The sequence below is a fragment of the Cyprinodon tularosa genome, unplaced genomic scaffold, assembly GCF_016077235.1.
Source record: "Cyprinodon tularosa strain WSP-4 unplaced genomic scaffold, ASM1607723v1 ctg166, whole genome shotgun sequence".
Taxonomy (NCBI): Eukaryota; Metazoa; Chordata; class Actinopteri; order Cyprinodontiformes; family Cyprinodontidae; genus Cyprinodon; species Cyprinodon tularosa.
Genome location: NW_024038493.1, coordinates 2299423 through 2325689, shown reverse-complemented (window position 1 = coordinate 2325689; position 26267 = coordinate 2299423). Strand labels below are relative to the sequence as shown.

The window sequence follows — 26267 nt, the reverse complement described above, 5'->3', positions numbered from 1 at the left end:
GTTTTTGGGAATATATACAAACTATGCTCTAATTTCTAGATACCGATCTGTTTTTACTATAATTTAATTTGACAAACCGGGTCTTCTCTACATCCTTTTTTCTGTTTGGTGCGATTGCAATAGCGGGTCTTGATCTGGACGGACCGGAGGGGAGCAAAAAATAGCTCAGCTCCGTATTTTGACGGTGAAGGACGGAGAAGACGTACGTGGGCGGTGACGAGCGGAGGATGTGGAACAGCTCTCATTGATTTACATGACAGACAAGTACTCCGTACGTGAGCGGGGCGGAGCGCTGACGGAGTATGTGGAATCTGGGGGTAAAGGAGGACAAATACACGTCCGGCTGGGTGCAGCGCCGGACGCCGGACAGTGCAATGAAAATCCGGACTGTCCGCCCTAAAGCCGGACATCTGGCCACCCTATGTATAACCCACACATCAGTCGGACAATAACATGACCAGTCCACTTACAGTATGTCCGCAGCAGATAACCACAAAAAAAAAAAAAAAAAAAAAAAAATTCAGATGCTTTTTTTCTATTTTTTCCCCTTTGGTTGGTGCAAAGAAAAATCTAAATAAAAGTCGAAATATTGGTTGAACATGAATATTGCACATTCAGCATTGTTCACAGTCAATAAAACTATAATGCAGCTGCACAGTGGTTTTTACAGGAGTTATTGTTGATATAGTGCATTATTATAGAGTCTGGTGGCAGCAGGAACGAATGACCTGCGGTAGCGCTCCTTCTTACAGACACGGTGTCTACTGCAAGTCTCTGACTAGACCCCCTACCCCTCAGGACCCCCGCCTAATCAATGCAAAAAATAACGACAAATGGCTTTAGCAGGTTATTCAGAGTTGACGCGGTTCTTTGCAGACAACTTACTCTCTTGTTCTCTGACAATAGAATTCAACCACCACCATTTACAGAGACCCCCTCCCCCTCACAGCTCAACTTTGTGGTTTCAACACGGGAAGAGTGACTTGAAGGACTGCATTGATAAGATCAACGAATTTCTCCGTACAACACGCAAATCATCCCAACGACTCTCAATGTAAACCTGTTCAGTATTCATCACAATAAACACATTTTCTCTCATGCTCTTTTCCCACTTTGTGTTGTTTTAAAATCTAATCTGAAATATAGAAATAGAAATTATAGAAACAAAATGTTTCACAGCAGTTTTTTCAGGAACAGAATCAGGTTTATTGACATTGTCAGAGAAGGAGTTCACAAACTAGGGATTTTTTTATGGTACAATCGTGCAAGATGACACATATAAGGGTAAATAGAATTATAAAAATATCTAAACACTGTGGCAATATATAAGCAATATCTATACCGTATATATCCAGGTCTGGGACGGATTTTAGCAGGGGCTTACCGGGGCTGCAGCCCGGGGCCCCGGCATTCCCGTAGGATTTATATTTTTGTGAATGGATAGTGTTAGAATTTACCGTATTTTCACGACTATAAGCGCACATAAACGTCTTTTTATCCCTTGAAATGTGCGGTGCGCCCTTTGGTAAGGAGACCAGGTGGGGGTTTTTTCCACTCATCAACATCGCTGTTGATGCAGAAGCAGCGAGTTTACATGCAAAGTCAATGGTTGATGCGCATATACGTACAGTAGGCGCAGCAAAAGGTCCCGCAGCGCATTTTAAGCATTTGACGCGCGCTGCTGCTGCTCGAGATGGAAAAATTGAAGTTTAGCTGCTGGAAGCGCCGCATCAATCAGAGAAGCTGATCTGGGAGCTGACAGCAAGACAGACACATCGCTCTGCTGCTCAGCTCCTCTTTTTATACAGGCTCATGCGTGAATGTCCAACGAATAACTCCAATTGTTGTTTCAAAAATAGAAAACCTGGTTTCATTACTTTACATTCTAACATTCATTACTTTATAAAAAAGCGATAATAATAGTAATAAAAAAAAAAAACATTTAAGGCAACTCGGCCACAGCTGGGATTGAACCCAAAGTCTGTTGAACCACAGACCACTCAGCTTAACCTCTGCGCTATAAACTCGCAACACGTGACACCCCTTCCAGTCTGCTACTCGACCTATGTAATTCTGACTCATGGGACGCCGAAATGGAGTCAGACTGCCACCTAGTGGCTATAGTAGTCACATGTTTTTCACACAATACGTGAAACACGCGGAGCGTGAGTGAAGTGTCCATTTCCAACCAGCGCCCACTGTAACTTCCTTAAACTCTGTCTCACGGACTCTTCCTCCTCGTGGTTGTTTCCCCCAGACTTCTCCATGGTTTCTGGTTTGATATCTGGATTCCTGCCTCAGCTGTCTGTTTACCTTCATTAAATCAACAGGAAACTCACCTCTGCCTCTGCATTTGGGTCCTCAAACCACAACCTAATCCTGGCACTAACTCCTAGGACATCAATGAACCATACCTAGAAGGGGGGCCTCACACTTCCTTTTTTCTGAGGTAACAGTTGCCAACAACTTTCAGCAGATGGAATATTTCATGCAATCTGTAAGAAAAGCTCTGGTTTTTAGAAATACTACGTTGTGTACCAATATTTGTTAGGTTGTTATTTCAGGCATGGATATGCTTTACATTGCACTCCAGAAATAAAATGGAAATATCTGAACCATACACCATATCACTTTATGAATTTAAACCTGAGAGAGTTCATCGCCCAGACCAAGAAAAAGTTCCTTGTTAGTGAAATTTGGGAGGGAAATTTGTAGTGCATTCACAGACATCTGGCTAATGGAAAGACCACTTTAAACTTGGTTTATATTTCCTAAAACTATTTGAGATGAGGGCTTACCCTGGTGGAATGCCCAAAAAAATTGCGTCACAGAATGATACTTCCCCCACCGTGCTTGTCAAATAGTACAATGACTTGATTTGAAGTATTTACCTCTCCTCTCAGATGGTTCCCTTTTTTTACCATTATTACACAGATCTATTAAACTAAAAATATTTCAAATTCATATAAAACACATCATTCTTAAATTCCTTTCTTTAAACTGAGGTGGATGTGAGTGACTGTGACATTAACAGATGATGACAGACGGTCTATGACCCACATAATAAATAGTCGTGCTCTAAAAAAAATGAAGATGCACATGGGTTTAATTATAATGGGGTCTATTAATCAATTTATCTCAGCAGCAACTGCTGTTGGTAATTTGGCTTAAATGCTTGCAAACTGCCCACAAAAATGCTGCAATTAGTGAGACGCGATTAGCTTCCAATTACGGTAGGTAGCCAGGTTGTGAAACCACAGCGGAGCCTCAACAGCTCGAGTAAGCCTTAGTGGGAGCAATTTACATGAAAGAACTGAGAAATGATAAAAGACGGAAGAAGGAGGGAAAACTGCTACTTGGTTTCTGGACACAGTAATTTGGATTCCATCCATAGGGATAAAAAAAAGAGAAGTAAAAAAAAGAGAAGTAAAAAAAAAAAGAATGAAGTTGCAGGAACAGGATCAGAAGACTTTATAAAACAACACTTCATCAGTTCTGATCGTTTTAAAGATCTGAAGGTTATTATACCCGCTGCTGCTGCTCAGCATGGGGTAATTAGTGCTGCAGAGTGCAGCGAATCATGTAATACTGTAAAGAGTGCACACAGTTCATATGGTGGCAGCAACAAGGAAGGGTGAAGCTAAATCGGCTGATTTTCAGAGGACTCAAACAAGATTATTAATAATCACTGCTAGTTTGAAGCCTGTGCCGCTGTTTGGATACCAAACCCACAGCAAAACCTAATTGACAAGAAACTCTCATAAGAATGGGAGAGTGGTATGTTGGTGTACAGTAGTGGCCGTGAACAGTTTAGGTTAAAAAACTATTAAAACTTATTTGAAACGAAGAATATCAACCTTTTTTTAACCTCTTAATCACCAACCGGAAACTGTAGGACACTTTCCAGAGCTAAGTCTTTTCAATGTGTAGTAATCAGAAAAGTAAAGAAATCTGGGGCCAGGGCACCATCAGGCAGTCTGAATGCTCTGACAGTACCTTACCAGAGGTGAGAGATGTCAAGCCATCTCTGTGTGATGTATTTGTTCTGCCCAGCAACTGAACCAGGTAAGTCCAATCTGCACTGTGAGTTAAAATGTGCAGATTGGACTCACCTGGTTCACTGTCTCAGCAGAACAAATACCTAACATAGAGTTGACTTGATTGATCTCCCACCTCTGACCACCACCTCCGCAGAAGAGAACTCCACCTGAAACTTACCAGCCCTAAGACTGGTTGGAGTATAATGTCTGCACAAAGAATTCCTAGCCCTGAGGGAACCGCTAAAGAGGGGAGGTCCAACTTAAATCCTTGGATCCTGGTATGGTAAAAGGTAAATGGCTTGTACCCATAGAACACATTGTCCAAGTCAGGAGATTTGAGCAAAGCACACTTTTTTCCCCACCTTTTTTAGATAAAGAAATTTTCAGCAACTGGCCTTTTTGAAGGAGCAAGGTGTCTGGAAAAAAATAGATGAAATTTGAAGCCCAAAAGTTTGATGTCACACTGGTACTAATTATAAAAACAATTGTAACAATAAAGGCAAGGCAAATGTATTTGTACAGCAGAATTCAGTGCAAAGACAATGCAAAGTGCTTTACATGATTAAAATATAGGAAAATAAAACAGAATCAAAGCAAGTAGGAAAAATAAATAAAAATAAAAGAAATAATAAAATAAAAATAAAAAATGCAGAAACAAAAAAGAATATTAAAAACAGTTGGACTAAAGAAAATAAAAAAGTTGAACTAATGTTTCAGTTGAACTGTTTAACAAGAACAGTCGAAGGCAATCCTAAACAAATGTTTTTATTTATAAAGAAAAAAATAAAAATTGATAATGAACTTTAAACAATGATAAAAGTGATCCAATCTTTTCCTTGTTCTCACCTAATCAGCAACTCAGTTATGAAGAACTGGAAAAAAATCCTCATATTTCTTTTAGCAGCCATGCACCAGTAACTTTGATGATGATGGAAAAAACATTAACACCACCTGTAAAAACTTTTGAAGGTTTAACACATCATTACACAAAGATGAAAAGTTTACGGGGTTGTCTGAGAGAGTGGGGCGATTTTCTAGTGAATATAGGATCAGTCTAATATAAGTCCTATTGTCTACTAGGAGATAGAAGCAACTTTTTTATTTTTTAAAGAGAAAAAAAACAATTATGGCAAAGTAATAAAAGATTAATTTAAATTACGAAACTTATATTGTACTGCAATAGAGAAGTAGAGCAGAGAATGCAATACCAAATACCAAGTGAGATTTCACCGTTTCTAACTCATGTGGAAAGTTTCTTTGACAACATGATGAATCCGTTGTTTGACAGAGACTGCAAGGAAATTTGCTCTTAGATATTTAATGTTTCAATAAACATAGATCATCTTCTGGTAATAACACGCCCTAAAGTTACACTCTCCACCTGTCTTCCAGTTTTTATTTTCTTCCACGTTAATTTTCTATTTTCTCTAGCTCCCTATGGTGATGCATTGTTTCTGATTACTGTGGGGCAACTGTGGTCAAGCAACAAACTAGCTCAGAAACACCCACTCAACACAAACACACCAATTAGAATAGCTTTACACATTCATCCATGCGCATACCCACAACTAATCCAAATGTTGGCAAATTATACAAACACAGGTTACTGTTATATTAATCTGCCCTAACATACTGTATTGTGGGCAACCAGCTTCTGTTTATGGTATTCCAGATATGTTGCAACAGAAAATGTGAATAAATCTGTGTTCTAAGATACTGTTTAAGTTGGAAATGCAGAGTTTAATTTACCCCCTTTGACTTTTTTTAATTAATTTGTCCAACACAGCATGGATGTGTCTAAGCAAAGGTGCATATGGTTGGTTCCTCTATAAAAATCTGTCGGTGTTTGAGAGAGAAAAAAAGTATAATGCACATTTTCTTTCCCAGTAGAAGGGAATTGGGAATGAAAGCGACCAGTGTCGCTCCATATGCATTACTGTCTCTGGTTTAATTGCAGCACTGGGCTGCTCTCAGATGGCTTAGAATGTAGTCTGGCAATATGAGGAAGCGATCTGGTGCAGAGAGCCAGAGAGATAGGCAGGAAGCCTTTGGAAAGCTTAAACAGCTGTGGAGAACCAGAGGTACTGTATATTGAGACTTTAAAAGGATCAAAATGTGTCTGTAACGACGTGAGTTGGTATTCAGAAAGAAATACGGGGGATGGGACACATACTTTTAAAATGAGCAACAAAAAAAGAAGAGGGAAATGTTTTCATTTGGTTTCCGTTACAAAAAAAAAGGAATTTCCTTGATTTCTTTGTGTAAATTTTGTGCCGCAGAAGCATCTTATTATTCATGGTGAGTCATTCCAGGATAAAGGGGCACTTAGGCTTCCCTTTCTTCATAGATGCTGTCAAACAGGTAGACTCCCTGCTGTTTTACCAGCACCCGATGTCAACATGCCCTTAAAGCTCTCAGGAGTACCTTATCACAGCGTTCAGACTCCATAAAATGCTGCTTATCACAATAAATCTGGGCCCCTAATATGGATCACTGTTTGCTCCAAGACCATCAATCTCCAAAGCAGTACTGCAAAGTCAATAAGACACAGGGCCTGTAATAAATTTCTGCTGGTAAACTTTTTCTGCACTGAGCTTTTCTTATCCCCCTTTTTTCTGTACGCCATGTAACCAACTTAGCATGAAGCATATGCAGCAATGTGTGTGACAGTTTTTCTCTTTTTTTAATCTTAACAGATATACTTTGGGTACCTTCCTGTTTGCAGATGAACAGAAGCTGGCAGTTTCGGATGCGTTTGTCTTTGTTCTTTGGCAGCGTTTTGGGGAACATACGTGTTGGATGGGATTCTTACTCCCTGGCTATGAGAAGATCCACCAAAGCGTTTGGTTGAAACTCATGCTGGAAGGACAACAATGATCGAGCTTGGTTTTTTTCAGTCATTAAGACATCCAAGAAATGTACTCCAATAACCAACGAGATGAGAGACAATGTAACTGCTGTCTGGAGACTGGAAAGGATTTTTAACTCTATTTCTGAGGCTTGTTAGCAAGAAATGGAAAAAAAAGTCTCCTTTGTTCGACTTCTGCATTTACAAGATGGAGTGAAACTATGTGGAGGAAATAAAAATGGTAGTCAGATAATGTAGTTTTAGCTTCATTGTCTTAAATTATTTCAAAATTTGTGAGATTAATTTTACATTTTTGACCAAGATTTAAATGTGCACCCATTTAGATTTTAGGAAAAATAAAAAAACAGACACAAAAACGTATTAAAGAAAATATTGAGAACAAAGTAAAAGTAAATGATGGATAAAGATGAATTGTGTTTAAACAATAAAATCACCAAATTATAAAGAATAAGTTGAAATTTCAATTATCATGATATTTTTTTCCCCCCAAAATTTAAAAGTCCATAACTTTCAAACTTTACTTTATGAAACAAATGTTTAATGTTATTCAACATAAAACATCTTGTTTCTTTAACTGTTATTGGTAAACAACAACAAACTTTATTACCGTAGTTTTTCTCTTTAATTGACAGATGCAGAGAAATAAAAAGCTTCAAAACTCACATATCACTTGTTTCAATCCTTACTATTCTGGAATTCATTGAGTTTGTCCAACACAAAATTTGTTTTATAAGATGTATTGAATGTTGTAGATTTGCATAAACAAGAGTGCCAATTTTTGAGGAGATAGCCATTGACCGATACAGGTCGATTATTTTGCCATCAGCCTGATGTATTGGCGAACGCAGGCACATGTTTTGTAATGCTAACACTGATACAAGAAAAAATGATAATATCAGATAAAATATCAGCCTACCTTTAGTTATAAGGCTAAATAAAAGCTTTGTTCTAATGCAGCTTCAGACCACAAGCTTCTATACAGTATAAGCAGATGTTTTAAAAACAACTACAAAAGAAGTACTTTAACCTAGGGCTGGGCGATAATTCAATAACGATATAGACGTGTGGCGCAATAGAAAAAAAGAGAGTCGATAAAAGTTCAATAAATAAACGCAGTTTTCCTTCCTTCTCATTGTAGCCTAGCATGTAGGTTTATGCTAGTCACTACTTCCTCCTAACCAATCGCAATCGCGGACCCAGGCACATTTATTTATTTGTTATATTCATTTTAGTCACTTTAGTTTATTCTTTGTCAGTATTTAATAACATAACTCAGGTCTCTTGAGTTATTTTTCTTTAAAACAATTCTGTTATGGTTAAAAAAGTTTGTTAAATAAAGATTTAATTGGAAGTCTGTGTTTGTGTTCTTTACTAAAATTAAATCATTTAGCAATATCATAAAAAGTCCAGGCAGAGCTGCACATAAAATATGATTTCAAATCTTTTCAGTAATTATCGATATCGATCAATATGCATTTTTTTTTTATCAATAAGCTTTTTTTCTATATCGCCCAGCCCTACTTTAACCAACTAAAAACTGTAGCATTCTCTTTAGGTTTCTGTTCTTGCTCAAAAAAAATAATTTTCTTTTAATTTTTCACTTTTTACTAATTTTCTTGCTAGTATTTCTTTCTCGTCTTTAGACAAAATAAAATTCAGTTTTACACCCCTGTTATTTTGGCATACTGTTAAACATCATTGATTATAAAATGTAAATTTGTGTTTTACATTAATTTATTTATCCGGGTAAATGTTATTGTAGGTTTATGAATCTATGTAAATAATTCAAAACTTTTTCACGACAAAGTAAATTATGTAATATGACTAAAAAGTCAAAAAGGAAAAAGAAGATGTTAGCTTCTTCACATATATTTTTGTTCTATGTCAGTTTTGTCTGAATAATCCATTATTTTTGCTGTAACTTTTACAGCAATATTTTAATCAGAGGTTACAGTCGCATCAAGTTATTACAATATTAAAATATACTTTTTATTTAGAATCACCTGGCAAAACAAAGCGCTTATATTCTTTTGAACAATTATACTTTTGAAACTTATTTGAGCTTAAATTACCTAAAGAGTGATTTAATAACTATTTTTGCAACTTTAAACCACAAATACAAGTTTCTAATTTCATTGTCAATGTACAGAAATGCAGCAAAAAACCTAAAATAAATCTTATTTGGTTCAACTTTTTAAAAGTAAACTAAAGCATATTTAATGAACACACAAAGAATACTATGAATTTAACAATAAAGTAAGCAGAACTTATTTTTTTGAATTTCTAAATATCAATAAAAAATATTTTCGTTGACCAAATTGACTGGAATGAAAAACAGCGAATTAGTGTTTTTTTATTTAGCTTTTTGCGTGTAAAGCATCTGAAATGCTGTAAAAGGTGACTTCTGATGCTCTGACTGAACCAAGCTCGCTATATTCAAATAGTCTGAGACAGCCGATCCTCAGAGAGTTTATTTCAAGCAACATATCACGTTTTGTGTCTCAGAGCATCAGGGGTTTCTGCCTCCAGGACTGCAGACAAACATGCCACCTTATTCCCAGTCATCCAGGTAACAACAAACCTTTTCCTGATCCGACTGTTATGGATCAGTCTGCAAGCATTACATCAAATGCATGTAAATATATGAGACAAGGAGAGGAAGAAAGTGAAGGAGGGAGTTTATTTTCAAGGATCTAATACCATGCGAGCTGCTGCTTTAGACGTCTGAGACCAACATGGAGTTAACACACAGAAAGCGCTCCTTTTACAAATGCTTTCCCCTTCAGCGTCTGCACTCCCACATGGTCAGAACAAACACAAACACAACAGCTGTTATGTAAAACATCAATACAGCCTACTTCCAAAGCCTCTTCCTACAAAATGTGTAAAAAGAATAAAGAAGTTCAAGGTAAAATCTCATTATCGAGCTACACACCTAATTTACCAGTGTATTGCAAAGACCAAGTTCCAATTGTGTGATTTAGTTTTTAGAGCTGTAATGAGTCTGTATGTGTGGGAGGAAAAAGAATTGAAACTTGCATTTTTTAGAGCAGAAAATGAGTTGGAAGTACAAAATCACAGGGGGAGTTTAAATGGATAAATGATACATTTTCTACAACTGATTTATCAAAAAGATGGTAAAATATGTTTTATTAGTTTATTAGGCTTTGAAGAAGTTTCCCTTTTTTGGTGTGTGTTTGCACCTCATAGCGGACTTTGAAAATCATTGTCTGCATTTTTGATCCGTCTTTATCAATCATATTTATTTCACAATCTCAGATTCTGAATTTGACATTGTATGGATTTAAAGTATGTACATAGAAACAAAGAGAAAGAAAGAAAGAAAGAAAGAAAGAAAGAAATTTAGCTTGAACTCTGAATTCATCAGGATTAATCAAAAAAAGGTTCAAACATTTCGTCCTCCAATAGAGTTGATCATATTTTGCCTATTTTTAATGTATAGAAAAAAATAGCTTGACCTTCTTATGAAGTGTACAGTTTAGAAGCCTCCTTTTTTATACAACTGGAACCAAACACAAAAATCTAAAGGAAACCAACATTAAAACAAATAAAAAATAAAAAATTTCACAAAAAGGACTTGAAGTAGGACATGAGGCAGTAAGGAAAATGGGACACAAAGAAGCCATTCTTAACGGAAAGTCCACAAACTCTAGTTTAAAGCCTTCAGCTGTTCCAAAATGCTGCAACCAGAGTTCTGATGAAAATGTAAAGGAAAGACAATATTTCTCCTAACTTAGCTTCCCGTCATTGGGTTCTCATTTATTAATTTTAATTTTCAACCAGTTCCATTTTACATAAGAGATATGATTGTTCTTTATTTTTCCTAACACATATTCTGATTCAAATCTACAGCTTTACTAGTGGGTCCTAGAATTTCTAAAAGTAGAATGGGAGGCAGATCTTTTAGTTATCAGGCTCCTCTCCTGTGGAACCAACTACCAGTTTTAGTCTGTGGGCCGGATTTATCAAGATCCAATTTTGCGTGCAGTAATTTGCGCTCGCAAACTGGAATTTTGCGCGAGGGGCTGAACCATGGTTTGCGGGTGATTTAACAAGAGTGATTGCGTAACTGGTGGCAGGTGCAAAACTGTTGGAGACGCCCTATTTAAATGATGGTTTTGCGCGTTTTGTGGTTTGCGGCAAAGTAGTTTGTAGTTGTACAAACTAGTGCATTAAGAAATTTAAATCTCACAGTGACACCCCCACCTCCTCCAAAAAAAAAAAAAAAAAATATATATATATATATATATATATATATATATATATATATATATATATATATATATATATATGGCAACCTTTATTCCCTAAGGTGGTATGTGGCTGAATTTCTACTTCACTACAGTAATAATTGTATTGGCCTGTAGAAAAATGCACATACCAAATGGCTCACAAGAAGTGACTGTGGATGAGATTACTGTGCGTACGCATCCCTGCAGCATTGGCATGTTGCTCCACAGGCGCAGGGGGGAGGTCGGGGTTCTCCGGTAGGGCGTCAGGGCGACATGGCATTTAGAACGTCGGACAGCACTTCTGAAAAACGAGATTGGGAGATCCCAGCTCTCGCTGCAACCGTACGCTGGAATGACCCAGATGCAAAAAAGTGCAACGTTGCAAGGAGTTTTGTGATATCTGGTGTTGCGTGGGTCCTCCTTGTGGCTGGCTCCAAATCCATTCTGAGTTCCCCCAACAGCTCCAAAATGGCAATGCTGGATAAACGATATGTTTTGATGATCGTTTCCTCGTTCATTCAAAAAATATTCACACGGAGTGAAAAAATGCCTTCTCTGCGTCTCCTTGCTTCATTTCGATGTCTCCTTCTTGCGCAACCCACCGCTGCCATGTGTGCGCAATTACACATACAGACCATTTGCACCTTCTTTTGAAACGTGTTAAATATAGAGTTAGATACCGTTAGCAAAATTGCTTTCAGGTTTGATAAATCACTTTGCAAGTGCTAAATTAATATATTTACATGTTCTCCTCCCACAAGACGCACTTTTGCGTGTAAACGTCCCATATTGCATATTCATTGCAGAAAAAGTACTAAATGGATAAGAGGCGCTATTTAGCACGTTTTAAAGACCAAATCCTTTTAGCACGCTGTTGATAGATCAGTTTGTACATTTTTTAGCATGCGCAGTGAAATAGCTCACGTTTTTATACAAGCAAACCTTTGATCGATCCGGCCCTGTGAGGCAGAAACCCTGTCTACTTTTAAGGCTAGGCTTATAACTTTTCTTTTAAATAAAGCTTATAGCTAGAGTAGTTTAGGTTATCCCGAACTACCGCTATAGTTATGCTGCTATAGGCTGTGACTGCTGGAGGACATAGTGACCCTTTACCTCATTCTGCTTCATTCTATCTCTATTCATTCTATCCCATTATGCCGTATTTGTTAGCTTAACCTCTTATTTTCAATTTGTTTTTTGTCATTTTTTGTCTTCAGTAGATAACTATCAGACGGGCTGCTGCCATAAACACCTCCCATTACCGATAGAGTTGGGGCTGTTTTTCAGTGTTGAGTCCTGCTTCTCTCAACTTTGACTGTGACTAACTGTATCTGTTCATGGAAATGGCTCAGATCTCAGCTGTTTCTTTTCTATACATGGATCTAGATTATTGTTACCTTTTTTGTCATAGGAAGCATTTATGGAGTGCCTCTTGTTCCTTTTGTATGTCTGCCTCTGTCTCCTTGAACCCTCCATCAGCTCACACTCAGGCTAGTTTAAAGGGAGTTTTGATCTCCACTGTCACTGCATGCCTGATTGGTGTGTGGGGCTGCTGTAGAGTCAACATCAGAATGCTAGCGAATATCTAGTGTCACTACATGTTCACTAAGGAGGAGAAAATCTTGCAAAGTCAATGACTCGAAGCAATCAGCTGGGTTTCCTCAGAAAACTTTTACCAATATGCCTGGTGGAATTGTCTCTATAAAGTGCTTTGAGATGCACATATTCAGTATATTTAACTGATTCACAGAAGAAAGAAAGGAGGGAAGGAGGCAACATTTACAATCTAATTGGGAATAAGGTCTGGAAGATAAATATTTAATATAACACTTTTGAAGCTATAAAAATCAAATTTCATGGTTTTCCAGACTTTTCTGTTTAGGAACCTTGCACACACACAAAAAAAAAATGTTAATATTATGAAATATTGTCTACCATACCTGTGAGATTACGTAAACCCAGCTGCCTCAGGCCGTAGAAGCCGTCCCGCCTGTAGTTCAGGAAGATGGCCAGAGCATAGCGACGTTCGTATAGTTTGGTGCCTCGGATGATTCGTAAGTTCTCCAGCGGCAGATACTCAAACTGATTCAGTGCAACCAGCACATATCCCGTCACTTCTCTTATAGACTGTATGGAGAAGAAAAAGAAAGGGAGGTAATATTATTTAAAAAATGAATCCTTAGCAGCATAAGTACTTTTTTCTTAATAAAAAATTAGAAAACCACACATCCCTTTTCTTTAATACGTATTTTAAAATTAAAAGGATAATTTCAATGGATTTTTGTTTTCAAATGTTACAACTTATGGAATATAAATCATTGCATATGCTAAGAATACTTTTAGGTGTCTATCGAATGGGAACTTCTTTGCAAGAATGCGTGGCCAACCTGTTCAATTTTTTTAAAGCTATTTTCTAGACAACCGATGTCTTATTAACACATTTAATAACCAATAAAACTATAATAATCATGAGCATGATGAAAGCACAAAGTAACAAGAAGGTCAATATATTGAGAGTAGGATATTAATGTGCAGCATCAGAAAAAAAAACAGGGGAGTTGAAACACATCCTTGTGGAACACCTTTAAATAAGATAAGCAGAATATGTACAGTTTAAAGGCCAATTTGCACAGAAAGCAATACATCTATCTTTGTTCTCATCATGGCAATAAAAAGAAAAAAAGAATTGTATTTGCTCTCCAACTGATCATAATTTGTAAGAAGCTCATCTTCCGAACAATCAATTTCCCCACCTTAAAAAAAGGAGAAAGTCATCTCTGCTTTTCCTACTTAACAACGCTTATCTAAATCCTGACCAATCAAACAGCTTTTTCCGACATGCAGCAAGAAAGAAATGTTCTGCCCAGACATCGTCCCACTCGATATATCCATAGGATTTAAAAAAAAAGAAATGAATATATCCCCTATGACATTATTTTTTAAGAAGTTTTCACAGGGAAATAAACCACAAAGTGTCTTAGATATGCCAAATGCATAGGGGGCAGTGTACTGCAAAACTAAAACTTGTCAGCCAATCAAAATCCTTCAAAACAACTATGACTTCCTGTTTGAAATGAATCATGGATCAAATTATCAGATCATGAATTAAAATAAATATAAGCAAAACGTTTCTAAAACAATGTAAAAAGAAGCACCTCTCGAATCAAATTCATTTTTAACTCCACCATATGGCCAGGCATATAAACAATGGTTGCATATGTGTGTTGCAGCAAAGAAATATTTTTACACAGGATATTAATATTCATCTTTTCATTTATACACATAGGCTAATAACAGGAGAGTTTACAAGTGTCCAGTTTTTAGGATTGTTTGTTTTAAGGTGGAGGTCCTAAAACAGGCGGTCCGCAACCCCAAGGGGGTCCACGGAGGTACTACATGGGGGTCGCAAAAGTTTTGGTTGATTAGACTTTTTTTTTTTATATTCCCCCCTGCAATTTTCCCACTAATTGAAATGTCTTTAAATCCACATTAACATGAATTCAACACACTGTTGTAAAAAGATAAATGGAGCAGAAGATGTCTTTCAGTCATCAATGCACACATTCAGCGACACACAGAAGCTCTTTCAAGCTGGGCACTGTTTCATTGACAACACCTGTCCCATCAACCAGGAATCAGAATCAGAAATACTTTAATAATCCCAGGGAGGAGTTACTTTTGTTACATGACTCAATTTGTAATAGAGTGACAAAAGAACCAGTTTAATATAACACAATTTCATACAATATATATAATTACGGGGTCCCGCTGCCATCAGTTGGGGGGTCCTTAGCGTGGAAAATGTTGAAGACCCCTGTTTTAAAGGATATATGAAGCTGTTTATGTGTGGCTGAAGGGGAAAACTGCAGACAAATTCAAAGAGGTCAAAAGTGGTTTCCTCCTCAGGGTTTTAATCTAAGTCTAAAACTTTCCAAGAAAAAAAAAATAGATTGGTACGGAGCCCCTCTGATGACATGGTTAAAAAATGTTTTTAATTGTGGCCCAAAGTAGTATTTCGTGCGCACGAAATACTACTTCGTGGCTACACAATAAGTATAACGTGCGCAAGAAATACTACTTCGTGGCTACGCAATAAGTATAACGTGCGCACAAAATACTACTTCGTGGCCACGCAATAAGTATAACGCACACACGAAATACTACTTTGTGGCCACGCAATAAGTTTAACGTGCGCACGAAATAATACTTCGTGGCGCCTTAGACCTTAGAGAAGGCGCGCTCGATTTGCTTACCCAGTTGTCCAGGAATGATATTAATATTATTAATAAGTATTTTGTGCGCACGTTAATCTTATTGCGTGGCCACGAAGTAGTATTTCGTGCGCACGAAATACTACTTCGTGGCTACACAATAAGTATAACGTGCGCACGAAATACTACTTCGTGGCTACGCAATAAGTATAACGTGCGCACGAAATACTACTTCGTGGCAACGCAATAAGTATAACATGCGCACGAAATACTACTTCGTGGCTACGCAATAAGTATAACGTGCGCACAAAATACTACTTCGTGGCCACGCAATAAGTATAACGTACACACGAAATACTACTTCGTGGCCACGCAATAAGTTTAACGTGCGCATGAAATACTACTTTGTGGCCACGCAATAAGTTTAACGTGCGCACGAAATAATACTTTGTGGTGCCTTAGACCTTAGAGAAGGCGCGCTCGATTTGCTAACCCAGTTGTCCAAGAATGATATTAATATTATTAATAAGTATTTCGTGCGCACGTTAATCTTATTGCGTGGCCACGAAGTAGTATTTCGTGCGCACGAAATACTACTTCGTGGCCACAATTAAAAATTTTTTTTGACCATGTCATCAGAGGGGCTCCGTAGATTGGTAAGAAATAATATGAATTAAAAAAAACTCAAGCATTTTTAGTGTTCGAAAGTATTTTTTCTCTCAGTACTTTCTTCTGGTTATGTGGCGTACTGTCACCTGTTTTTCCTCTCTCGGGTCTCTGCGGTCAACATCCAGGAGAGTGACTATAACTGAACCTTAATACAGATTCATCATGCTCTGTCTAAGAACACTTTAATAAGTATTGCTGACTGCTTCAATAAGCCGTCAATGAAAAGCTTTGAAAGATCTTTACAAAACCTGACGAATTAGACTAGTAGACCTTTTTAGAATACAAGAAAGCCTGATTCGAAGCAAAATACGAAAATAAGATTATATATTTTCCTAAAATAGAAAAAGAAACTTGGTCAAGGCTACAACTTCTTTATTCGTTGCCTTTGAGAATCCCCAGTATTCTTCTCATTGCAGTTTGCTATTTGCATTTCAAAATGTCAGCCCTATGAAATATTTGGACATTGAAATCAAAGTAATTCAAATGTCACCTCCGTCTCAGCTTGATTAGACTTAATCAGACTTCTTTGGTCGTCTTTGTCTCATTTGGCTTTTATTTCATTCATGTGTAGCAAAAAGAGAAAGAAAATGATTTGGCTGTAATTCAGCGAGAAGTCACCGGCCCAAATAGCTTTCAAGACCTCAACCATCTGCATCATCATCAAGCAGTTGACCCTTTCAGAAGGCGCTATGAAAATGAAGCTGATTATCTCAGTATTTTGGACTTGATGAAGAAAATTAATTCGCAGGCAGAGTCAGCCTGAAGGACTGAGGGCAAAATAAGCATTTTGGATTTTTTTTAAAAATATTCTTATTTAAATTCTCCAGAAAAGTCATAGCATTCAACCTTAGGTCACAACTACATAAATGCATGGGGAAAAATGTAAAGAAGAGCAACCTTATTGGTAAACTGTGCAGATAACTCTGACATTTAGCCGAAAAGCCTTTAAATATTCATGTACAACATGAAAACACCCAGGCTTCCCTGTCCAAGAAATGTGCATTGAAACTCTTCTAAAAGCAGAGTGAAAAATTCTTAAAGACTTAGATAGAAGTTGGTAAATGGATCACATCATTGCAGCAGCAATAGCTGGTATGAAAAATAACAAGGCTGCTGCAATGTGCTTTCTTTTTCCTCTCTTTTTGGCCACCACTTCCTCCTTTCTGTTTCTTTTATATATATCTATATCTATATATATATATATATATATATATATATCTTTATCTTCAGCATTAAACACTAATGGGGGTAAAGCAACGACTTCTGGTCTGTGATGAAAATCGCTTCAAGCACATGAACCTACACCTATGATTACCCTACTAGTGTAAGATACAGCTGAAATTGACTATTTCAACCTTGCAAGCAAATTTCAAGGTCTGTGTGAGGTTTCTCAACCAGTGTTTAGTAGGAGAGTGTTATGACCATGTACCTTGTAATTTCAGGCGGAAGACGTTCTTTGAAAAAGCCCTCATTATGAGGAGATCTAAAGTGTTGCCTGTAGCTTAAGTATGGGAATAAATTCCCAGTGAAAAGGAATTTGGTATACCTCAGTCTTCTTACATTCATATATAAATTGAGAGTCCTACCTACCTTTCAAGGTCATATAAGTTATCAGTTTACTTGTTGATCTCAATTCAGGAGACCAAGCATCCAAGGATTTTAAATGCACCTCCTCTTAAGGTGGTTTCCTCATTTTTAAAGGAAGTGTAAGAAACTAGACTATACCAGAAATTCTTTGTGCAGAATCAGTGTTTTTGGATATCAGATAAAGATGCCTTTTTGTATACCTTCCCAGGCAGGTGTTTGTATGATAATGTAAGGATTCACTGAGTAGAGTAGATCATTAGAGCTGGTGAAGGACCCCCCTAGAATTCCCCAAGATGAGCAATGGGATAAAGCTGAGGTGATGGGATGTTGACTTGTTTTTTAGTGTTCCACTTGGAGGTATGAGCAGAGATGGCAAAAGTACTCACTTTCCGTACTTGAGTAAAAGATACTTGTGTTAAAAAAATACTCTGGTAAAAGTGGAAGTACTGATTAAACTTCATTACTCAAGTAAAAGTAACAAAGTACAGGCTTGTAAATTTACTTAAAGTATAAAAGTAAAAGTAGAAACCACTTTTTTCATGCCGTTGCCTACATTTTAAATGGATGTCTGCCAATAGGACTAGATCTCCGTTGTGTTCATTTTCAATCATCTCGTCGTCCATGCTACTATGCTAACGCCACCGCCACCAAGCTGCAATGATTTGCCGCGAATGAATACCGCCGAATCTGTCGATTCATCTTGTAGTGGTGCGTCAAATGCAACGTAGATTCCCATCCAATTAGACAAATTTGGTATTGATGACGTGAAAAATAATAACGGTAACTCCATTGAAATGATTGAAAACTAAAGTAACGAGCCAATTTTTGAAAATGTAAGGAGTAGAAAGTACAGATATTTGTGTAAAAATGTAAGGAGTAGAAGTAAAAAGTCGCCATAAAAATAAGTAGTAAAGTAAAGTAAAAATATCAGAAAAATCTACTTGAGCACAGTAACGAAGTATTTGTACTTCGTTACTTCCCATCTCTGGGTATGAGTAAATTAAGAAGGGGTTAGAAGGACCAGTAATGCTACTTCAGGTGTTATACCTCCAGCAAAGTTTTGGAAGAAGTAATGAGAGTCAGTTGAAGTGCTTTGGGCGCTCTTTTAGAAACCTCTTTTGGGAGGTGGTTTACACACTACGCTTTGTTTGAAAGCATCTTGAAAAACTAAGAACACACTAAAATGATTAAATGTCAGAAATAGATTCGGGAAAAAAAACCAAAACAAAGGAAAAAAAAACTCTTAATCCCTTAAGATTAGCTAGAAGAGGAAATTTTGGCCTAGAAACCTCCACTTACGGAAGGGGTTGGCAGTTCCAATTCCTAAGGGCTGGTATTCTGCATCCACAATATTTGTCCTTTTCCCAATACAGCTGAATCAAATGGCTACATTATTTCTTCACCATAAATATACGTTTTCCAGGGTCCACATAAGTAATCATCTGATTACTTAACTCAGGTGTATCAGACCACGGACATATCAGCAAGTTACAGGATACTGGCCCTCGTGAACTGGAATTTCCCACCTCTGAGTTAGGCTGTTATCTCTGAATCGTCTGGTAGAAATCTGTTGTGAATGCCTTCACAGGGAAGTGTTTTTCACAAGACTCTCGAGGAGGATGTCTCAAGGCAATTCCAGGTCTCAGTTGAGAGATTTAATCCAACAGATATCTTGGGAACATCCCAAAGTCTCACTCAGAAGACCTGGAGAAAAGAGCTGAGGTTGAGGGATTTCATCTCTGCAGCCTGAGGTTGGGCGATGGGTGGATATATAAATTCTCCAGGGATCGTAGAGTCAAGTCAGTGCTTAATGACAATTCAAGTTCCATTTTAGATGAATTTCAAACATCCTGTGACAGAGTAGGGAGGTGGGGGGTAGAAAAGGTCCTAAAGACTCCTCTTAATGTCCAGAGACAGGCAAGTAATGATGTGGATGATTGGTTGGGAGAGAAGGAGTGAATGAGTAATGCAAGGTTTGATTGGCTGCTAACCTCTGGGGTACATTACTGGAAACTGACAGCATTCAGGGTGCCTGTATTTCAGCATAATAGCAGGTAACTGAGATTAGCTTCCATGGTGAGTGCCAAGCAAACACCAGCGCACACCTGCCAAGTTGGCCTATTGAAGCCCAAACACAATAGGAAGAAAACATTCAGCGGAAGTGCTTATTAGTAAGATTACTATGTGTCAATCATTGGGAAAGAGAAAGAGAACATAATAAAAGAGCAGTAGAATCCATTTCGGGGGAGCCTTTGATTAGCATACTTATTGGTAAAATGATTTCCATTGTGGGGGCTGTCATAAACCTCTTGGTAAAATCATTCTCTCTCATGTATGTTTTTTTTTTTTAGATTTCAAATTGTTTACAGAACTTTTTGCAACTTGTGCCAGCTTGTGAGTCAACCTTCAAAAATAAATGGAAAAGGTATTTTTGTTCCCTCTGGAGGGGCTTCTTGATGTGCCTTCATTGGTCGAAAGTCTTGCTGTTTTATCACTCCGACCCTTCCGTGACCTGATGTTTACTGCACAGGCCCGGTGAGCTTTGCGATCATCGACTGAACCATGACCTCCCCAACCCCGCACCCCAACCCCCCAGGTGCGTGCGGAGGAGGCGATATGACTGATCCGCAACTCGACCCAGCTGTAGGCCCGCACTCGGCTGCTGGCAGACGCCACAGTGCATCCACTGTTGCCCCCTTGTCCCTTCCAGCCTCCGGGACGCGCTGGCAACAATCCAAAGAAAGAAAAAAAAAATCTCTGTTACTTAGCAACTGCAGAAAAGCCTTCCAGCAGGAGCGGCGAGGGAAGAGGAAGGCAGGCGAGAAGAGAAAAACAGATTTTGAAAGGATATTTTGTTGTAATTTACCTAAATTAAAGGATTACCCTGCCTTTCCTCGTTCTTTTCACTCTGACACGATTTAATTTCCTCTCGTTCCTGTATTTTATCTTTTTTTTCTCTGAAAGCTCACTTGATCCATATTTATCTGCATTCCACTGTAAGACAAGGAGGAGGGAAGTCCAGGGGGAAGTAAACACAAGCACCTGCGTTTTCCCTTCCCGCCACATCAACACGGCTCTGTTTCCGAGGCACAAACTTAAAAACTGGAGGGGTTAATACTTAATGGTGCTCACCACGACCCTTTGGGAGAGGTGCTCAAATTTAACAAGATACACATGGGAGCTGGAGCTTTTACAAGTGTGTCCTCTCAATAAACATACAAGAACATGTATCAGGATTCATTTGTGCAAACAAGGGGCATGAAAAACACCATCATAAATTCTTTTTTTAAAAAGTTGCATTAAAAGATACATTTTTGAACATATTTCAACTTAGACTTTTATATGTTATTTTGGCCTGACTATAATGAAACAGAGACTATTATTATTATTCCCCCAATTCAACCAACTTTTCTATTATATGCTGTAGTAAAATACACGTCTAGTTCTTAGTTTAAATGGCTCATCTCAAATAAGGATGCCATAACTGAACTATCCAATTGATTAGGACTATTTGAAAATGACAACGATGTATGCCAAATCAAATAAATTATGTGTAACGATGCTAATTTTTAAATAAAAAAAGTAGTTTCTAGTGTTATAAAGTCATATTAGTTTGCTTGTAATAATTTTTGTTGGGATCTGGAGCTGTACCACCTTCCTCCGGCAGAGTGCGCCGTGGGTCTCCTGGAGCTGGAGTCCAGCACACCTGAGACGCATCTACTCATCAAGAGACCTGCCCTTTATAACCAGCTGCCAGACCTTGCTTCGACGCCGCAGTGTTGACCTAGTTTGGTTAGCGACTTGAGCCTTGAACCTAAAGAATCTTAGCTGTCTCTTAAAAGAGATCTGATTCTAACTCTCCCTTGTTTTTGCCTCATAGGAAACCTGTCTCTAAACCTGAAGCTCTGGATGAGCTTAACCTGCCAAGATTGCCCTCGTGAGCCAAACCTGAAGATTCCTGTGTGGATTCCCCTGCTGCTCTTAATTAAGAGCTGGAAACTCAGATCAAGGTCTGCCTTTAAAGTCAGAAGCAAGACGCTGCAGCTGCTCTTGGACTCTGCTGAACAAACAGTCTCTGGACCCAACGGTTCCCTCTCTCTCAAAGAGAAGCCCGGACTCTGTCAAGGTATACTCTTGAATTATCAAAGACTCATAACTCATCAGCCTGCTTCCTAATCAAACTATCATCTCTGCAGACTTCAGTGAACCAGCCCGGACCAGTTCCTGATCCAGTTCATGATCTTGTGTTTGTGTATACTCAATAAACTCTGTTAAACTTTTACCCAGCCTCCGTTGTGTTCTGCATGTGGGCTAAGAACCTAAGACCCATCATGACAATTTTAACATTCAAGTTATAACATTTCTCAACATTTTCACACAATATATTACATTTCATGAATTAATTATATTAATTTAATGTGTTTAAAAAAGTTAAGGCCTTCTTTTGCCAAGCGGGAACCTTTGTAACCTGTTTCTTGAACAACCAGAAATCTAAAGCGTTGACCCGTCTAGGGGGGAGATTCAAGTTTAAAAACAATCTCAGTTTAAGTCATGTTAGGGAAGCACAGGCGTTCACGATGCTAACATCAGCGTCAACAGTTGCGGCACAAATTCTCCAGCCAGCCCACATTAGACCAGATGACAAGGTCAGACCAAACATAGTAAGTCTATATAAAATAAAAAATAAAAAAAAATTATATATATATATATATATATATATATATATATATATATATATATATATATATATATATATATATATATATATATATATATATATATATATTACAAAGGTTTTTTGTTTAGAGAATAAAAGGTTTTCAATCTAAATGCGATAATAGCTATTAATCAATTGCAAACTGCAATAAAAATGTTCCACTGTAGATCCACAACTAATTTTATTCATAATTCTGTTTGTTAACTTTCGATATTAGGCATTAGGAAATGGCACAAAAACGTATATACCATTCTTGAATTGTTGGATTTGGAGAAACATAAAAGTAACTAATGGTGTTAGCTTGCAAATGCTAATTTCACTGTCTACTATTTCATTGGTTAAAAGTGGTTGGGCTGTAACCCCTCCAAAAATGCAGCCCAGTTTAAGTTAATCCTACAATTTGATAGCATATTAAATGAAAGAGACTTTTCTTGAACTCAAACTACTCACATCAACATCAACTCATTTAATTTCAATTCACTTTTTTTAATATCAGAACATCAAATGGAGTCAGATCATGTTGAAATTGCATTATATCATCAATTTAAAAACAGAACTATCCTGGAGACTGGCCTGTTTTCCAGTGTAGTGCTGTTTCTCTGGCTGTGACTGGCTGGATGTGCTCTCTTCATCCTCTGACATGGGAGTTTGCTCAGAGCTCGTCTTTCTGGCTGTGTGTTTCCTTGATGGGGCCGCCTTTTACAGCTGCTTTTTGTATCTCTGCTTCTGTCTCCTTGAACCCCAGTCGGCCTCAGCAGATGGTCACTCACACTGAGCCTGGTTCTGCTGGAGGTTTCTTCCTGTTAAAAGGGAGTTTTTCCTCTCCACTGTCGCTACAAGCATGCTTAGAGTGAGGGATTGCATCCGAGTCAATGAGTCGAAGCAATCAACTGGTTTTCCTTAGATAGAAAACTTTAAATCAATTTGACTGGATGATCTGGTTGAACTGTAAAGTGCCTTGAGATGATTTGTGTTGTGAATTGGCGCTATAGAAATAAACTGAATTGAATTGAACTAAAAACAAAATTATAAATTACATTTCACATGCTATTAGTAACCTTGGTCCATGACATTAGCATGCCAACACCAACATTTACAACCAATTATTTTGAAATCTCAGATTCGAGGACTCCATTTTTTAGTTGTCTCAGCTACATCTCATGAGATTTCAAGGACTTAAGAGTTTATTTCAGGAATATTAAAACAAATGAAAAACGTGCATTGAAAAGAAAATACAAGTTCCATTTAAAATGTGTGCTTACTTCTGAATGAATAACAACTTTGAAAGCAATATGTTGCACTATAACAATAAATAGACTGGTAGTAAGACTCATAATACATTATTGAAGGCAGGGTAGAAATAGACTCATGTGTGTAAAGAAAGGCACAAATATAATGCAATGACTAAAATCTGATTTGTGAACATTTTGACAAAAGTCAAGTATCCAGCATGAATTGAGAGTTAAACAAATCCTTTGGTACTTTTATCCATCATTTAGAGGCTGCAAACTGCAATGTGCAGAATGATAGAGCCGACCAGATGCAACAAATCCACACTGCTGCAGATATGTTTTTCACAAAGGGAAATTGCTTTCTCCCAACCATTAAACCTTTTGCTAGAATGTCTTCAGGTGGTGAAAAAAATAAAACATTTAGCTAATGTTTAAACTAGCCATGGTAAATGGTTCTTTGAATTTCCAATTGCCAGTTATATTTAGGGCAGTGGAATTGTTAAACCCGTAGCATGGTTATGAACTCATTATATAACCAGGTTTAAAACTAAAGAAGTAAAACACCGAGCAAGTCCCCCCTGTGTTTTGCACCCTCCAGTTGTAATTGAAACATAACTTCCAGACACTTATTGTAACAAATCTAACAGAGTGTATGATGTTTTTCAGGCTAATTGCTTCACCGTCTATTGTAATTTACTTGTTCAGCCTACTTTGCTGTTACCCAGGGAGCCTGGCCAATGCACACACTTTCCCCAGGAGTCTTTTTTGAGCATCAGTTTGGGACCTAATCCCTCTTTAATCTTGAAATTTCACACATTAATCTACAGAGATTTCTTTCCTAACCTGTGGAGTTTGCTTCATTTTGGCCAAATTAAACCATCGAAGCATGATAGCTGTCTTTTCTTATCATTTATATATTTAAAAAGAAACAAAGTTACATCTTTTTTTTTTTCTGACGATTTGTTTTGATCAGATTAAGCCGATTTGGTCGAAGCAGCTGGATCTCTGTAAAGTCCCAGATTTGCTCAGGGAAAGTAATGAGATATTTGATCATGAAAAACAATCTGATAATCTCTGGGTTTCCTACCATGAGCAAAGCAACAGCTAAATCTTTCAGTCAGGTTATAATAAGATTTTCAGATAATATCATTTGAAAACAGTTTAATATACTGTATTAGGATAATAAAGTATTAAATTGTAGCCTGCACCCCTGGGGCCAGAGGACAACAGAAGCAACTTTAATCCTTCTTACACCTAAAATACATTTGCAGTTACAGTTCACTCATAGTTGTATATTTGTACGCTCTTTTTATATTCATAATTTAAAAACATGCTAATGGATATTTTAAAAACAGTTTTAACATTATGATATAGTTTAATAAAGGAAAAAAGACCATTCAAACTAACTTGGCTAGGTGAAAAAGTATTTGCCCCCTAAACTTGTCTTGATTTGAATCACCTTCCAGCACCTTAGTAAAATTCAGACCCACTTTTCCTTGAAGAGTCATTAAATTTAAGCACATTAGAGGTATTTTACCATGTATTACCTGATTAATGTCACATTTCTTTTAGGTTCTTATAAAGAGACAAATTTATGGTTCCAGATATTACGGCAATGTCATTCAGGTCCTTAAAACGCACAGAAATCCCAAAAATCAGAATATATATTTATTTTTTAATGCTCTATTAGTGTAATGGCAAATGTAGGTGAATGAACACTTTTCAGAAACACTCTATTTTTTCTTTTGCTTTGATAAAAATTCCTCCCAAAGGTCTTGGTCATCCAAAATGATCTAATTGCAAAGGACTCTTGTGTCAGGGTTCCTGTGTGCGTGTTAGTGCGGGTTGTGAATCTCTACTATAGAGGATCTTTGTGGAGAACTTGGGTAGTCTACACAGGTGAAAGTAATCTTTACAATCAGAGTGCTGGGCTTAAAAGAGCTCCAGATCCTTCATTCAGTGCTGGTTTCTTGTGTGCATTGTAGATGTGAGTTGCCCCTAGTCTCTTGCTTCCCTAGAGTATTTTACCTGACGTTTATTGGTTTTTTTTGGTTTTCAGTATTTTGGATTTTTGCCTCTGTTTCCCTTGGACTTACATTAAACCCTCCAAACTCATCCGTGCCTACTCCTCTCTGCATTTGGGTCCTCAAAACCTCCACCAAACCTGACATCTTTAGCCAAAATATTCACCATAATAATTCCTGTCTGGATAGCTCTGGCAGTAAGGAATGAGGTATGAAAAGGTTCCTGCATGTTTGTTTATAGTTTTCATAGAGGGCTTTCAAAGTCGCTCAATGGCCCTAAAAAAAACTCTAAAGAATCCCACAATCCTTTGCCTGACAATACTTAATTTCAAATGTAAGCACTCCCCCCAGGCCTTAAACTGGTGGTGGAGTGGAGATAGATGAAGTTGGTCAGTCTGTAGACTGCTGGTTAGCGAGACGGTATGCTGAGCTTTATGGGGAGATCCAGTCGACTGCGTGAGCTGATACTAGAGCTTCACTCAGAGACCTGGAAAATCAAAGTCCAGTTGGATAAAACAGGCTGAGAGATCCTGTCCATGATTAGCAAGCATGAAACGACAGTGGAGAGGAAAAACTCCCCGTTGGGAAGAAACCTCTGGCAGAACCAGGCTCAACATGGCGGTCTTCTGCCAGTGCGGTTGAGATGAGACAAGGAACACAGTAAG

At 37.7% G+C, this 26267-nt stretch overlaps 1 protein-coding gene across 2 annotated transcripts in view; it reads right to left on the bottom strand.

The window, feature by feature from the left end:
- The window catches only part of LOC119780802 (receptor tyrosine-protein kinase erbB-4-like), a 465078-nt gene that overhangs the window by 164540 nt on the left and 274271 nt on the right, over window positions 1–26267 (bottom strand). For both annotated transcript variants that reach the window (XM_038280976.1, XM_038280977.1), the window contains exon 3: window positions 13103–13289. In XM_038280976.1, the coding sequence (XP_038136904.1) occupies window positions 13103–13289 (187 nt within the window). The remainder of the gene's footprint in view (window positions 1–13102; window positions 13290–26267) is intronic.